General features: G+C 43.3%; 1 protein-coding gene across 1 annotated transcript in view; it reads right to left on the bottom strand.

The window, feature by feature from the left end:
- The window catches only part of FBXW10B (F-box and WD repeat domain containing 10B), a 45148-nt gene that overhangs the window by 25995 nt on the left and 4524 nt on the right, over positions 1 to 14629 (bottom strand). Inside the window, 6 exon segments of the mRNA XM_017892380.1 lie at positions 4761 to 4961; positions 7092 to 7201; positions 12036 to 12158; positions 12950 to 13077; positions 13169 to 13369; positions 14369 to 14533. Coding sequence (XP_017747869.1) covers positions 4761 to 4961; positions 7092 to 7201; positions 12036 to 12158; positions 12950 to 13077; positions 13169 to 13369; positions 14369 to 14533 — 928 coding nt within the window.

Here is a 14629-nt window from a genome sequence, read left to right on the forward strand (position 1 = left end):
GAATGGCGTGAACCCGGGAGGCGGAGCTTGCAGTGAGCCGAGATAGCCCCACTGCACTCCAGCCTGGGTGACAGAGCGAGACTCCGTCTAAAATAATAACAATAATAATAATAATAATAATAATAATAATAATAATAATAAAATTAAAAATAAAGCCGGGCACAGTGGCTCACGCCTGTAATCCCAGCACTTCGGGAGGCCGAGGCAGGTGGATCACGAGGTCAGGAGATCGAGACCATCCTGGCTAACACGGTGAAACCCCATCTCTACTAAAAATACAAAAGTTAGCCAGGCGTGGTGGTGGGCGCCTGTAGTCCCAGCTACTTGGGAGGCTGAGGCAGGAGAACGGCGTGAACCTAGGAGGTGGAGCTTGCAATAAGTCAAGATCGCGCCACTGTACTCGAGCCTGGGTGACAGAGCGACACTCCGTCTCAAAAAAAAAAAAAAAAAATTGCACTTCATACAGTTATTGTGAGGTTTTGCACATAAAAACGATTAATATGTCTTTGGGGTTTTTTGAATATGTTAAGCTTTTTCTTCTAATATTCCCGAGGGTCTTGCAGCCTTACCAATGCCTTACCAGTTTCTCAGAGCCTCCAATGCAGCCACAGTGCATTGAATGATGGCACAGTGCTCTGAAAGCAAGCATGTTTTGAATTTCTGTTTCTAGCAGTATGGTGGTTTATGTCTTCAGGTTGGTTTTCTGAATTTATGCAAGAAAAGGTATTTGATAAATACTTTCAGAAAAATAGGAATAGAAGGAACTTTCTGGATTTAGTAAAAGATATAAGCCAAAGTCATAACAGTAAATATTATACTCAGTGGAGAAATTGTAGATGTATTCCCTTCCAGAAGGGGAACAAGATGAAGATGCCCACTCTCACTGCTACTGCCTGCCACAGCACTGGAAGGCCTAGGCAAAGTTAGAAGGAAAGAAAAACAAAAGATGGTATAGGCATTAGAAAAGAAGATAGGCCGGGCGCGGTGGCTCAAGCCTGTAATCCCAGCACTTTGGGAGGCCTAAGCAGGCGGATCACGAGGTCAGGAGATCGAGACCATCCTGGCTAACATGGTGAAACCCCATCTCTACTAAGAATACAAAAAACTAGCCGGGCGAGGTGGCGGGCGCCTGTAGTCCCAGCTGCTCTGGAGGCTGAGGTAGGAGAATGGTGTAAACCCGGGAGGCGGAGCTTGCAGTGAGCTGAGATTGGGCCACTGCACTCCAGCCTGGGCGACAGAGCGAGACTCCGTCTCAAAAAAAGAAAAAAAATAGAAAAGAAGATAATATATTGTTGACTGGGCACAGTGGCTCATGCCTGTAATTCCAGCACTTTGGTAGGCCGAGGTGGGCAGATCCGAGGTCAAGAAATCAAGACCATCCTGGCCAACATAGTGAAACTCCGTCTCTATTAAAATACAAAAAAGAAATTAGCCAAGCATGGTAGCATGTGCCTGTAGTCCCAGCTACTCGGGAGGCTGAGGCAGGAGAATTGTTTGAATCAGGGAGTCGGAGGTTGCAGTGAGACGAGATCGCGCCACAGCACTCCAGTCTGGTAACAGAGTGAGACTTTATCTCAAAAAAAAAAAACAACAACAACAGCAAAACAACAAAATATATATATATATAGTCATTTGCAGTTGATAAGATTGTCTACATAGAAAAACCAATTATTAAACATACATGCTTTTAGAACTAATAAGAGAGTTTGGCAACGATGCCAGACACAAGATCAATTTACAAAAATCAGTTGCATTTCTCTATGCCAGCAATAACTAATTTGAAAGTATAAGCAAAATTAAGATACCATTCACAACAGTAACAAAATTATAACGTTTATAGGCATTAAGTAAAAATACACAGGACTTTTATGAAAAAAACTTTAAGGCTCTAAGAAAGAACACAGATTATTTAATTGAGTGTGTTTACCAAACTAATCTATAAATTCAATGCAATCCCAATAAAAAGTCTAGTTAGCTTTTATTGAAAGTTGATAAACTTACTCCAAAAACTCAAAACGTATATACTATAGCTGTTACACAAAAAATAAAAGTGAGGCCGGGCACGGTGGCTCACACCTGTAAGGCAGGCGAATCACGAGGTCAGGAGATTGAGCCCATCCTGGCTAGCACAGTGAAACCCTGTCTCTACTAAAAATACAAAAAATCAGCCGGGTGTGGTGGCGGGTGCCTGTAGTCGCAGCTACGCGGGAGGCTGAGGCAGGAGAATGGCGTGAACCCAGGAGGCAGAGCTTGCAGTGAGCCGAGATGGCACCACTGCACTCCAGCCTGGGCGACAGAGCTAGACTCCATCTCAAAAAAAAAAAAGAAAGAAAGAAAAGTGAAAAGTAGAATTTCCCTCCCCATCACATTTTAAAACATTCTCTAAATGCATACCTAAAAATAATACAAACAATTTTCAAGAAGGGGATTTTGACTAAAACAGAAAACAGAAAATGGACTAGATCAGAGTGCTCAGGGACATTCTCATGCACATACGGGAAATTTCCATGTGATAAAGATAGCACCACAAATCAGTGGAGGAAGTGGCAGGTTATATAGTAGTTGCTGTGAGAGAGAGACTGCTGATTTTATTTAAATATGAATAAATGAAATGGAAACCCTACCTAACGCCACATATAAGGTTGAATTGCAAATAGATTAAAAAACTGAATGCAAAAGATAAAACTGTAATGTTGGTAGAAGAAAATATTAGAAAATATCTCTGTGACCTGGAAGAGGGAAGAATCACAAAAAAGAGGGGGAAAAAACCCTGATAAACTGATGTTTTATTACATTCATATCGTTTTTTTTTTTTTTGAGACAGAGTTTTGCTCTTGTTGCCCAGGTTGGAGTGCAATGGCACCTCCTGGGTTCAAGCGATTCTCCTGCCTCAGCCTTCCTGAGTAGCTGGGATTACAGACATGTGCCACCACGCCCGGCTAATTTTGTATTTTTAGTAGAGATGGGGTTTCTCCATGTTGGTCAGGCTGGTCTCAAACTCCTGACCTCAGATGATCTGCCCACCTGGGCCTCCCAAAGTGCTGGGATTACAGGCGTGAGCCATCGCTCCCGGGCCATATTGAGAATTTTTGTTCAACAAACCTCATGTAGATACTGTGAACAAAGTTAATAGATAGTCCTGGTGAGAGGGAATTCTCTGGCAGACGGCCTTTGGGCTTCATCTGCACTGTTGGCTCTCCTGGGTCTCCAGCCCCCAGATTTTGGACTTGCCAGCCGCCTTTATCACACAAGTCAATACTTTATAACAAATCTCCTATGTATATACACATTCTATTGGTTCTGTTTCTCTGGAGATCCTAATACACATATGAAAAGGTGCTCAACTTCATTAATAATCAGGAAAGTTAAAATTTAAACCCTGATAAAATACAGTGGGTTTTATTTAATACCCATCAGATTGACAAAACTGTTAGATTGATAATATTGTTTGTGAGAATACATAAGAAGAGATATTCTCATATGCTGCCAATGGGAATGTAAATTAATACAACCACATTGGAAAGCAGTTTAGTACTCCTTCCTAGAAATTCCCATGCTAAGAATATACCTTTAAAACACTCGTGCACATGAGCATCAGGGAACACATCCAAGACCCGTCTCTGGCAGCATTTTTTGAAATAATGAAAAACTAGAAACAAGAGTCAGGCACCGTGGCTCACGCCTGTAATCCCAGCACTTTGAGAGGCCGAGGCGGGTGGATCACGAGGTCAGGAGATCGAGACCATCCTGGCTAACACGGTGAAACCCCGTCTCTACTAAAAAATACAAAAAAAATTAGCTGTGCGTGGTGGCAGGCGCCTGTAGTCCCAGCTACTTGGGAGGCTGAGGCAGGAGAATGGCGTGAACCCGGGAGGCCGAGTTTGCAGTGAGCCTAGATCGCACCACTGCACTCCAGCCTGGGCGACCAGGGTGAGATTCCGTCTCAAAAAACAAACAAACAAACAAAAAACTAGAAAGAATGCAAATGTCCACCAACAGAAAAACAAACACATGAGTTATGATACAATCATCCAATGTAATACTGTATCTCAGTGAAATAATTACTGCCACCTACATCATATAGGTGAATCTCAAAAACATAGTTCCATGTAAGAATGAAGTACCAACAGATTTTTAAAATATGATTCCTTTTATGTTGAGTTCAAAACAGGCAAAAGTAATTAATACTCTTGGAGATATATAAGAAGGAAGCAAAAATGATAAAGAAATGCAAGGGAATAATTAGTATAAAATTAGGATAACATTACCTCTGGTTGGCAGGAAGAAGCAAGAGGAGAAAGGCACAGTGGGAGGGTTAGGAAATGGTGATATCTAATGGATGCATGAGTGTTTGTTATACTATTTAAAAATATACATACATATGCGTTTTTAAAACACTATTTTGCCTCTATAGTCTGTCTCATACCCATAAAAAGCCATGTTCCCTGAAAGAATCTGTAAGAACAAAGGTAAATTATTTCTTCATCTAAGAATGCTAATAAAGAAAATTTTTCTGACTTGCACTCATCAATTAGAAAATATATCTGATAACTGTTATAAATCTATCTCATTCAAATTTTAAGCAATATATACATTCCTGACTTTTTCCTTGCCAAAATAATAAGCTGAAGCTATTCTAGAAGTCAGTATCTTCTAGGATAACTGTTAAATATAAAAAGAAAAAAGCATGCATACTTCTTCCATGAGCTGCCTCTAGGCCTTAGGTGGGATGGGGATCAGGATGCCTTTGGACTCCTCACCTGATACTTAGGTCATAACTTCCACTTAGGAGAAAATTTTCCTCCTCACACAGGAAGAGGGCCCGGACACTCCCAGCATGGCCTCGGAATTCAACGGGTATCACTTTTACTTGTATGATGTCCAGAAGGTGGATCTTTCGATTAGATGACACAGCTATCAGATCTCCCCCGGAATAGTGGATGACTCTTTTTTGATCCCACCTGAGTGCCAGGGGAAAAGGATTATCCATGAAAGAAGAGTCTGTGCCCTTCCTGGGACTGACTTAGCCCCCTGACTTTCGCCTACAGCAGTGGTATAAAGGAAAAATCAGGGCCTTTCAACAAGGGAGGCAGCAGAAGGCAAGGTCGAGAATTAACAGGCCCTGAGGGATCCCCACTCTCATACATGATAAAAATCCATTTCCGTCAAATTTAAAAACTAAAGACAAAAGGCAATTTTTTAAAAATTCTGTAAATGTATGCTAAATCCCCGAGAGAGAATGGAGTATGTGGCATTGCCCAAATTTAACTGATCATGGAAACCTTTTTTCTTGGAAAACGTCCGAGGAACACAGTTGGGAAGTCCTCTGCACACTATATTTCTTTTCTTTTTTCCCTTAATCAATATCCAGTGAGCATACATTAGATTCAAAGTCCTGTGCTAGCAGATACCACAGGAAATATAAAGAATTATCAGATAAGGACCTTACTTACAATGAGCTTATTGTCCCATAAAACTAGGTGAGTTGAATTAATGTTTCAATCACAGGATTATTAGCAAATAGGTAAAGTATGAACAGGATGACCAAATAATGTATTGTCCAAACTGAGAGTTTTTTATTGTGAAAGGGAACACTACTTATTTATTTTTAGAGACAAGGTCTTGCTCTGTCACCCAGGCTGGAGTACAGGGGCGCAGTAATAACTCCCTGTAAACTCCAACTCTTGGCCTCAAGCAATTCTCCTACTTCAGCCTCCCAAAGTTCTGGGATTACAGGCATGATCCACCACACCCAGACTGGGGACACTATTATTAATGACACTAGGACTGCAGAGTAGAGAGGGATCATTCCAACAAACAGGGATGTATAGTCACTCTAAATACGAGGAACTTTGAGGCCAACCTGACCAGAGAACGAAACCCCGTCTCTACAAAAAAATTTAGAAATTAGCCAGGCGTGGTGGCATGTGCCTATAGTCCCAGCTACTTGGGAGACTGAGGCAGGAGAATCGCTTGAGCCCAGGAGGTGGAGGTTACAATGAACCAAGATTGCACCACTGCACACCAGCCTGGACGACAGAATGAGGTTCACTCTGAAAAAAGAAATACGGATAGTATGGTGATAACTGTTCTTTAAAATATATATATGTGTGTGTGTATATATACTTTTTAAATATATATACATGTACATATGTGTATGTGTGTGTGTGTATATATGTATATGTATACACATATATTATAAGGAGCAATTCTTGATATTTTTGCCCTTATTCCGTTTGTCATACCTAGAGTTCAACTAGTCACCATCTCTTCTAAAGAACAGTTATCACCATACTATCCATAAAAATTCGACTTTGCCTTTCCCCTATCTTATCTTCTCTATCCTCCTCATACTGACTGTTCTATTGTCAAGATGCAATTTGTTAATAAGATTCATGGCCAAAAATAAAGTAGAGGTGGACTTTGCAAAACCTTGTGAATATAAAGTGAAGTCCTAGGCCTAAATATGGCAGAAAGTTGATTATTAAAGAACCTTCTTCTCTCGGCATATTGAAATGATGTCAGAGTATGCAATTATAAATACGATTGTCATATTTACCATGGAAAGATATCTATAGTACTTTGCTACGCTGGGTTACAGAAATATGTGTAATATAACACCACTGCTACTTAAAAGATGTGCTAAGTATGGAAAGAAAAGAATTCTAGAAGGGTAGACATCAATATTAATGGTGGTTATTGCTAGGTGATAGACTACAGGAAAACTTTGCCTTTCTCTACACATTTTCTGGCATTTGGAAGACTTTTTCCAATAACTGTATATTATTTCTAAAATTAATATAACAAAATAAAGAGATTTCAAAAAATAAAGATTTTATGTGTGACTTGTGCAAAAGGTTGTTGGTCAGCATACCCAGAATTTATAAAGGGAAAGTGTCCTTTACCCACTGCCAAGAATGGTGCAAAATGAAGCAGCTATTATCTACATGGGATCACGTGCAAGTTTAGGGCTGGAGCTTGAGGTAAGGAGAGCTTGCCTTTCCATGTACACAAAGGTCAGGGAAATCCCAAGTGTCAGTATGGATAACTCAAGCGTCCCTAGAGACCCAGATTCTGAACCCAGTACCTACGTGTCAGAGAGAATGCGAACATTGTAGGTTCCACAGAAAACATTTCTCTCCTCCATTAGGACCTGCTGCGTTTCCTGGTTCTGGTATGCAGTCCACAGGTTGTACTCATTCTAACAAGGGAATATTTGAAGTTAAATCTCAGTGGTAACTTCAAATACCCACAGTCCCAGAGCCCCTAGGGTCTCCCTGGCAAGGGCACAGGGCTCACGGATTCTTCCTCTGAAGGCTGAGGCTGCTGCTCTGCAGAGAAGGGAGCAGCCGGTGAGCAAGCACCAAAGGAAACCGTGAGTTAGAAAGTGTTGGGTCAACGTTCTTAATTTTTCTTTCATCTCTTTGATTTTCCATGTGCCCTGATTCCATGAACTTTCAAGGCTGAATTCCAAATGGCACCAATAACACAACTTTTTCAAAAATGAGCTCACAAAGGGTATCCTCACAACATAAAGTCACAGATGCCCTTTGACCATTTCACAGAAGTCGGAATGTCATATGTATATTAAATCTACCTGATAGTACAAAGCACACTCAGGGGATTTTAAGCCACGTGTGAAATTACTGCTATACATGCTATGCGTTTGCTTTTTTTTTTTTTTTTTTTTAAACAGAGTCTCGCTCTGTCGCCAGGCTGGAATGCAGTGGTGCCATCTCGGCTCACTGCAACCTCCGCCTCCTGAGTTCAAGCGATTCTCCTGCCTCAGCCTCCAGAGTAGCTGGGACTACAAGCATGCGCCACCATGCCCAGCTAATTTTTGTATTTTTAGTAGAGACAGGGTTTCACCATGTTGGCCAGGATGGTCTCGATCTCTTGACCCTTGTGATCTGCCCGGCCTCGGCCTCCCCAAAGTGCTGGATTACAGGCGTGAGCCAACCATGCCTGGCCGCATTTTTTTTTTTTTAAGACTTTTTTTTTTAAGACATTTAATACATTTTAAGACATTTTTTAAGACATTTTTTTTTTTTTTGCTTTTCTCAACCCAGGCTGGAGTGCAATGGCATGGATTCCTTGGCTCACTGCAACCTCTGCCTCCCGGGTTCAAGCAATTCTCCTGCCTCAACCTGCTAAGGAGGGGGGATTACAGGCATGTGCCATCACACCTGGCTAATTTTTGTATTTTTAGTAGAGACGGGTTTTCACCATGTTGGCCAGGCTGGTCTCGAACTCCTGACCTCAGGTGATCCGCCTGCCTTAGCCTCCCAAAGTGCTAGGATTACAGGCTTGAGCCACCACGCCCCACCTGCATTTGCATTTCAAAGTTTTCATACATCTGTAACCTTCATTTGTCCTTGCAGCTGCCTTACAAGGTAGATCACTTGCCCCACAAAATGTTCTCATTATTTTACAGATAAGGTATCTGGGACTCAGGGAAAGGAAATCAATTTTATCAAGTCTTGACAGGGGCGCTTTTGTTTGCTTCCCAGTCTTTCTTTTATTTCCTTCCTGCCTGCCTTCATTCCTCCTCCCTCCTTTGCTTCCTCTATCACACACCTTCTGAGCAGGTATGGCATTCCAGACATGCTAAATTCTGGCATAGATGACTGAACTAGATTCTCAGTTCCATTTATATTCCCTGCCATATTCTATCCTCAAATAGTCAGAAATTACAGTCCCATTAAACTAGCAGGAAAGAAAAAGCAGAATATTTTTATCTTGAAGGCAAAGAAGAACATAGCATCATGTTTGCACCTGAGAGTCCTCTTGGGGACATCTCTGAAGTCTCCTTCTAAACCTTAGCCTTCTGCTCCATGCCTTTAGACTCTTCCTCAGATGCCCTCTTTCCTCTGCTCCTCTCCTTAATCTTTAACCATGTAGCAATGTCCACCAAGAAGTTTCTGCCCAGAAGAATCTGCCAACCTGCCTCCCCTCCAGGGTCCAGGGAGCTTTCCATATCCCAGCCTAAATTAAATGATGCTGCCCTGGATTCTCCCAACCTAGGGGGAATTCATTGGCCCTTGCTCATCTCCTAAGTTTTGTGAGCCCAAGAAGCCACATGGTGGAGTCATTGGGAGGGAAAAGACCTGAGTTTAAATTCCAGCTCTGCCACTGCCCAGCTATGAGACCCTGGGCACTTTCTCACAGCATATCCTTCATTTCCACATCCATAAACTGGGAACAACGACATCTCCTCGATCTACGGTGAAGTCAAGCAAATGCTGCATGCAGAGCTATGGGCATTGTGCCTGGCACACAGTTCACACTCATGCTATTACCACCCTGAGAAGCACTCACCTTCACTTTTCCTAGGAGACTCTATAACTGCTTAGTCTTGCTATTTAATGTGTTCTCCATACTGCTTCACCTGCTTCTCTCCCTTTTCTCTCTCTCGCTCTCTTTTTTTTTTTTTTGAGATGGAGTCTCACTGTCTTGCCCAGGCTGGAGTACAGTGGCGCAATCTCAGCTCACTGCGCCTGGCCCCTTTTCTTAAACTATACATGTAAGAATTAAAGAAAGAGGAGAGAAACACGAAGGGTGGTTTGACAGTCAACAGGTTTATTTCAAATCTGGGAGGGAATTCTGACTGAGTTAGGTCGGAAGCCACGCTCTCTTAGAGACTAAGAGTTTTTAAGGATTCAGGGTGGGAGAGTTTATCAGATGCTCGGACTGCTTTTGTGTCTCTCTGTTGTGCTTATCTGGGAGGGAGAGTTGTGTGTCTGTCCCCATACATCTTTCTGCAGCTGCAGACATATCCACCGAGTCTGATTTAGCTTCCCTATCCTAGTGCACTTGAAGGGAAAGGAATGTGCTTATTATGGCCCACTGTTTTACTGGGGCCCATTGTATGAGGGTGAAGTCCGGCAGTTACCCAAAAGACTTCCCACCTACCTCCCTCTGTGCCCAAGATGTCTTATCTGTGTTTTACTGTCTGCTCTTTCTGGTTGCTTGTAGTTAGAAGAGAAGTGATTTCCTTGAAACGCATGCGACTAGAAAGGGACCTGGTACTTAAAGTGGTGGTGTTTGTCCGAGATGACGGTGCTCCAGTTCTGTGAATACATTCCTAGAATGTCAAACACTGGCTGGGTAGTCCTTCTGTTGGGCCATTACTGACTGCATCACCCAAGGAAGAAGGGTGTTGTTTGTGTTATACATAAAAGAGCAACAGACTTGAAAACAAAAGCAGGTTCACGTTCAAATTAATGCCTCTTTCACTCAGCTGGCTGGGAGAGCTTGACTTCTCTGTGCCTCAGTTTCTTTATCTATAAAATGGGTGAAGGGACCAGCTCAGAAATGAATAACTGCAGGTCAAATGAAATCCAGAAATGTGTTTTCTTTTTTTTTTTTTGAGACAGAGTCTCGCTCTGTCGTCCAGGCTGGAGTGCAGTGGCGCGATCTCAGCTCACTGCAAGCTCTGCCTCCTGCATTCACGCCATTCTCCTGCCTCAGTCTTCCAAGTAGCTGGGACTACAGGCGCCCGCCACCACGCCCAGCTAATGTTTTGTAATTTTTAGTAGAGACGGGGTTTCACTATGTTGGCCAGGCTGGTCTCAAACTCCTGACCTTGTGATCCACCGGCCTTGGACTCCCAAAGTGCTGGGATTACAGGCGTGAGCCACCGCACCTGGCCCAGAAATGTGTTTTCTTTGGCCAGTGTAGTTTTTAAAACTGCTTTTAAACGGTTGCCCGCATTTAATAAAAGCAAGAGATTTCACATAATATGTCAGATTTCTATCTTCTAAGGCTTAGGTGGTCTAGCAGGTCAGGGGCCTCAAAATAATCTCTCAAGACAAGAATTAGCCAGAACTGAGCAGCAGCTGGCCCTTCAGATGCAGGTGAACTGTCCAGTCCATGACAGCCACACCGTCCGCTACTGCCCACACCACCCGCCTCCTCCTTTGTGTCACCTGCCTGGCCCCTCCAGGTCATATGAGCTAGATGCTCTCTCTAGATGCTTCTGTTTCTCAAATTCTAATTTAACATAGCTTCCTTATGGGAAGCAGCAGTCAAACCATCCCTCATTAACTATCCTTTTGGGGCCAATTGAATAGACTTCAAAATAGACTTTAAGCAGAGAGGAGGGGGCAGAAATCTAATGGTTTTAGGAATATCAACCACGCCTTGATAGGCAAAGCAAAGAGCGCGAAGAGTCTTCCATTCACTCTTCATTATTGCCCACGAACTAGTGGAGAGGGCTACATTTAATTAACTCTCTCCTTCCATCCTAGAGCCAGAATGAACCTGGAAGTGAGAGATGAGGGAGCCAAATTCATCTAGGCCCCAGGCATTCTGGAACCAGCCCTGGCCCTCCCCTCGGGTCCTCCTCGAATTCCTGAGCAGCAGATGCTGGAGCCTCCAGAGGCATGGGCTCATGGAGTTGCTCCTGGCCTCTGAACTTGCCACTAAATGACCTGGTGCCATGGACACAGAACACGGCCATGGGCTTTGAAGTAAGGAAGAACCCTGAGAGGACAACCAGATCAATCCACCCATCCAACAGATGAGTAAAGCAAGGCTTAAGAAGAGGAAGTGTGGCTGGGCGCAGTGGCTCACACCTGTAATCCCAGCACTTTGGGAGGCCGAGGCGGGTTGATCACAAGGTCAGGAGATCGAGACCATTCTGGTTAACACGGTGAAACCCCATCTCTACCAAAAATACAAAAAAATTAGCCATGTGTGGTGATGGGCACCTGTAGTCCCAGCTACAGGGGAGGCTGAGGCAGGAGAATGGCGTGAACCCAGGAGGTGGAGCTTGCAGTGAGTCAAGATCGCGCCACTGCACTCCAGCCTGGGCAACAACAGAGCGAAACTCTGTCTCAAGAAAAAAAAAAAAGAAGAAGAAGAGGAAGTATCTTGCAAGTCAGTAGCAACACAGAACTCTGGTCTTCCTTAAGGAGTGTTACCTGCCATGATCCTCTGTCCTCACTCCAGAGCTGAGTCTGGACTTCAGCCTTCAATGGCCAATTAGAATGAGACGTTCACAGTTACTTGCCCCAGATGCCGTTGGAACCCACCTTCGTCCTCAGCTTCCACTTCGGATGTTTCACACGCATGCGCTTCCCGTCATCTACCATTTTAGGAACTGGGATAGAAACCTTATTGGCATAATTAGGATCAATTCCTCTTGTGTAGGACCCCTGGAAAAAGACAAAAAACTAAAATAAATAAAATAAAACAGAAAATGGCTACTCTCAGCTCCGACTCTGCAAGAAGAAGGGAAAAACTAGTTCTTGGCAAAATCTGAAAGATGGGTAAGCCCTGGCTGCGGCAGGCAGGCCCAGTTCTGGCTAGTTCCTCTGGCAGTGTGTGCAGATCCAATGGAGGAGAAAAAAGAAACACCAAATGCCACAGGGGGACCAGCAAAGATGGTTAGACTATTGCCAGCCTCACCATAGCTGCTGCTTTTCATCCTCTGTCCTCTCTGCTGGGAAAAAAAATTCAAGTTACCAAAATCCATGGTTTAGGGTGAGACTTCTGGCAAGAAACAGAGAAGTAAAAATGCTGGAGAAGATTACCATTGGGAAAATTGCGTTTCAACTTAAAAAAATACTTTGCGGCCTTATAAACATCTGTGTTCCATATGAGGCTGATGCAGAAACACATTTATGGCTTTCTTGCTGTGTAAGCTGCGATGTAACTCCCTGGGGACTGGGGGTTCTCTGCTTTGTGAGGTGTTGGAAAGGCTCTGCCTGTCTGCTCCTGAGTGCTCTCTATCCTTATTGTCCTTGTGAGATGTACTGACAATGAGAGAGTACTCAGTCATCAACAGGAGTTTGGACCAAAAAGAAAAGACCCATGAAGCCTAAAAGGCCACAAATGTAGAGCAGGAGGCCAGCTAAGGGTTTACGAAAGGTCCACAGTTAGATCAGTCTCAACACGAAAATGAAGCTGGTCTCAGACATTCCCCTTTCAGACTTGCGGGAATTACCTGCATGAAGATAATCTGGTTCTGAATGAAGGCGTGCGCTAACAAGTCCGTCTTGACCTGTTGAGCCATGGCGGCCCAGTGCTGGCTCACAGAGGCACACTTGTTCAGGGTGTGTCTATCCAGCATTCCTGGAAAAAAAAAAAAAGATGGATCCAGAAACCCCAGAACTGGGCCAAGATGGGAGGTGTCTAGGAAATCCCCTCAAACACCCCAGCATACTTAAAATGTACTTGGAGAGGTGGATGGGCAGGTAACGGATGAAGTCTCGGTATTTGCTGAACCCAGAAGACAGGTCTCTGATGTCATCCAAGTTAACCAATAGACTGCAGGGATCGTACCCTAGCTTGGTTATGCCTCCTTTTTCAGAAAACAGCCTATTCATTTCGGAAATACACTGGAGTGAATTCCTCCATGGTTCCTCTAGAGTGAAGCCAGAGAAAGGTATGTGGTTGAGTTGGCTCTGTAGAAACTCCAGGCCAAGAACAAGTCCTCACCAAAAGCTCTCCCACAAAATAAACCTCCTCAGAATCTACCCTTAGGCCACTAGATTTTTGTCATCTCTTCTGCTACATGAGAATAGAACCTTTTGACCCAAATATACATGTACTTTTCAACTTTTTCAGCCCAAGGAGAAGTCTAGAGTATCAGAGTCTGAAATGACATTGTGCCTGGAATTTTCTTAAAAATACTCCAACAAGAAAAAATTTTAAACAATTTAAGAAAGGGGGAGAAATGAATGGAATAAAATTGGTAAAATGTTGATAATTGTTGAACCCAGTGCTATGTGGGTGGGTGATTATCATACTGTTCTATATCCTTTTGAAATCTGAAATTTTCCATATGAGTGTTTTTGAATCTATGCCTTGCATTTCCTACGATATTGTGTTTCCTATGATATTTCATGTATATGTCTTGCTTCAAAACCCAACTTAGGAGTGCCTTGAGGTGGGGAACCAAATTCCCCATTAATTTTATTCCCTCCTCAAGATCGAATCCAATACTGCAAAAATAGCCATTGGTGGGTTTAATTTTAGAGCTGGCCACCATGCCAGAGCCCAGGGACTAGATGATGGATTGTGGCTCGGAGCAGAGAAAGACTCCAAAGGAAACCATTGATAGTCTCCTTTCTGATTTCTATTTTCAGATGTGTCTTGTGGACACCGCAGTGAAGAGGTGAAAATATGGGCTTGGGGGCCATACTGATCAATTTCAATCCTTGCTCCTCCCCTTACCAGCTGTGAGAATTAGATGGGGAAGTAAATATCAAAGAGCCCAGCACATTGTAGATGCTAAATGAATGTGAGTTCCTCAAATCTGCCATCCCCAGATGCTATCACCCTGCCAGCCCCTCCAGTTCCATGGGGTCTTCCCAATCTCACATTGGTTTCATATTGGCTTTCTTCTTGAAAGTTGACTTACCAGGGTTAGATGCTGCCCCAAGTAAGTGTTCATTTTCTGGGGCTTTGGACAAAGGAAGGGATGTGTGCTGAGTTTTGGCTGTCCAATAGACTTGTGAGGTCGCAGACTTGGAGCTGTCGTCTTTCTCGGGGGAAAAACACACATCTGTGATGTCTTGATTGAGCCCTGAAAAACAAAAGACCAAGACAAGGTTGCTCTTGAAGCAGGTGTGTTGAGGAAAATGAAGTGGAGAGAAACTTTTTCATTTTTTCTTCCTTTTTT

This window comes from Rhinopithecus bieti, unplaced genomic scaffold (genome assembly GCF_001698545.2).
Source record: "Rhinopithecus bieti isolate Rb0 unplaced genomic scaffold, ASM169854v2 scaffold_20098, whole genome shotgun sequence".
Taxonomy (NCBI): domain Eukaryota; kingdom Metazoa; phylum Chordata; class Mammalia; order Primates; family Cercopithecidae; genus Rhinopithecus; species Rhinopithecus bieti.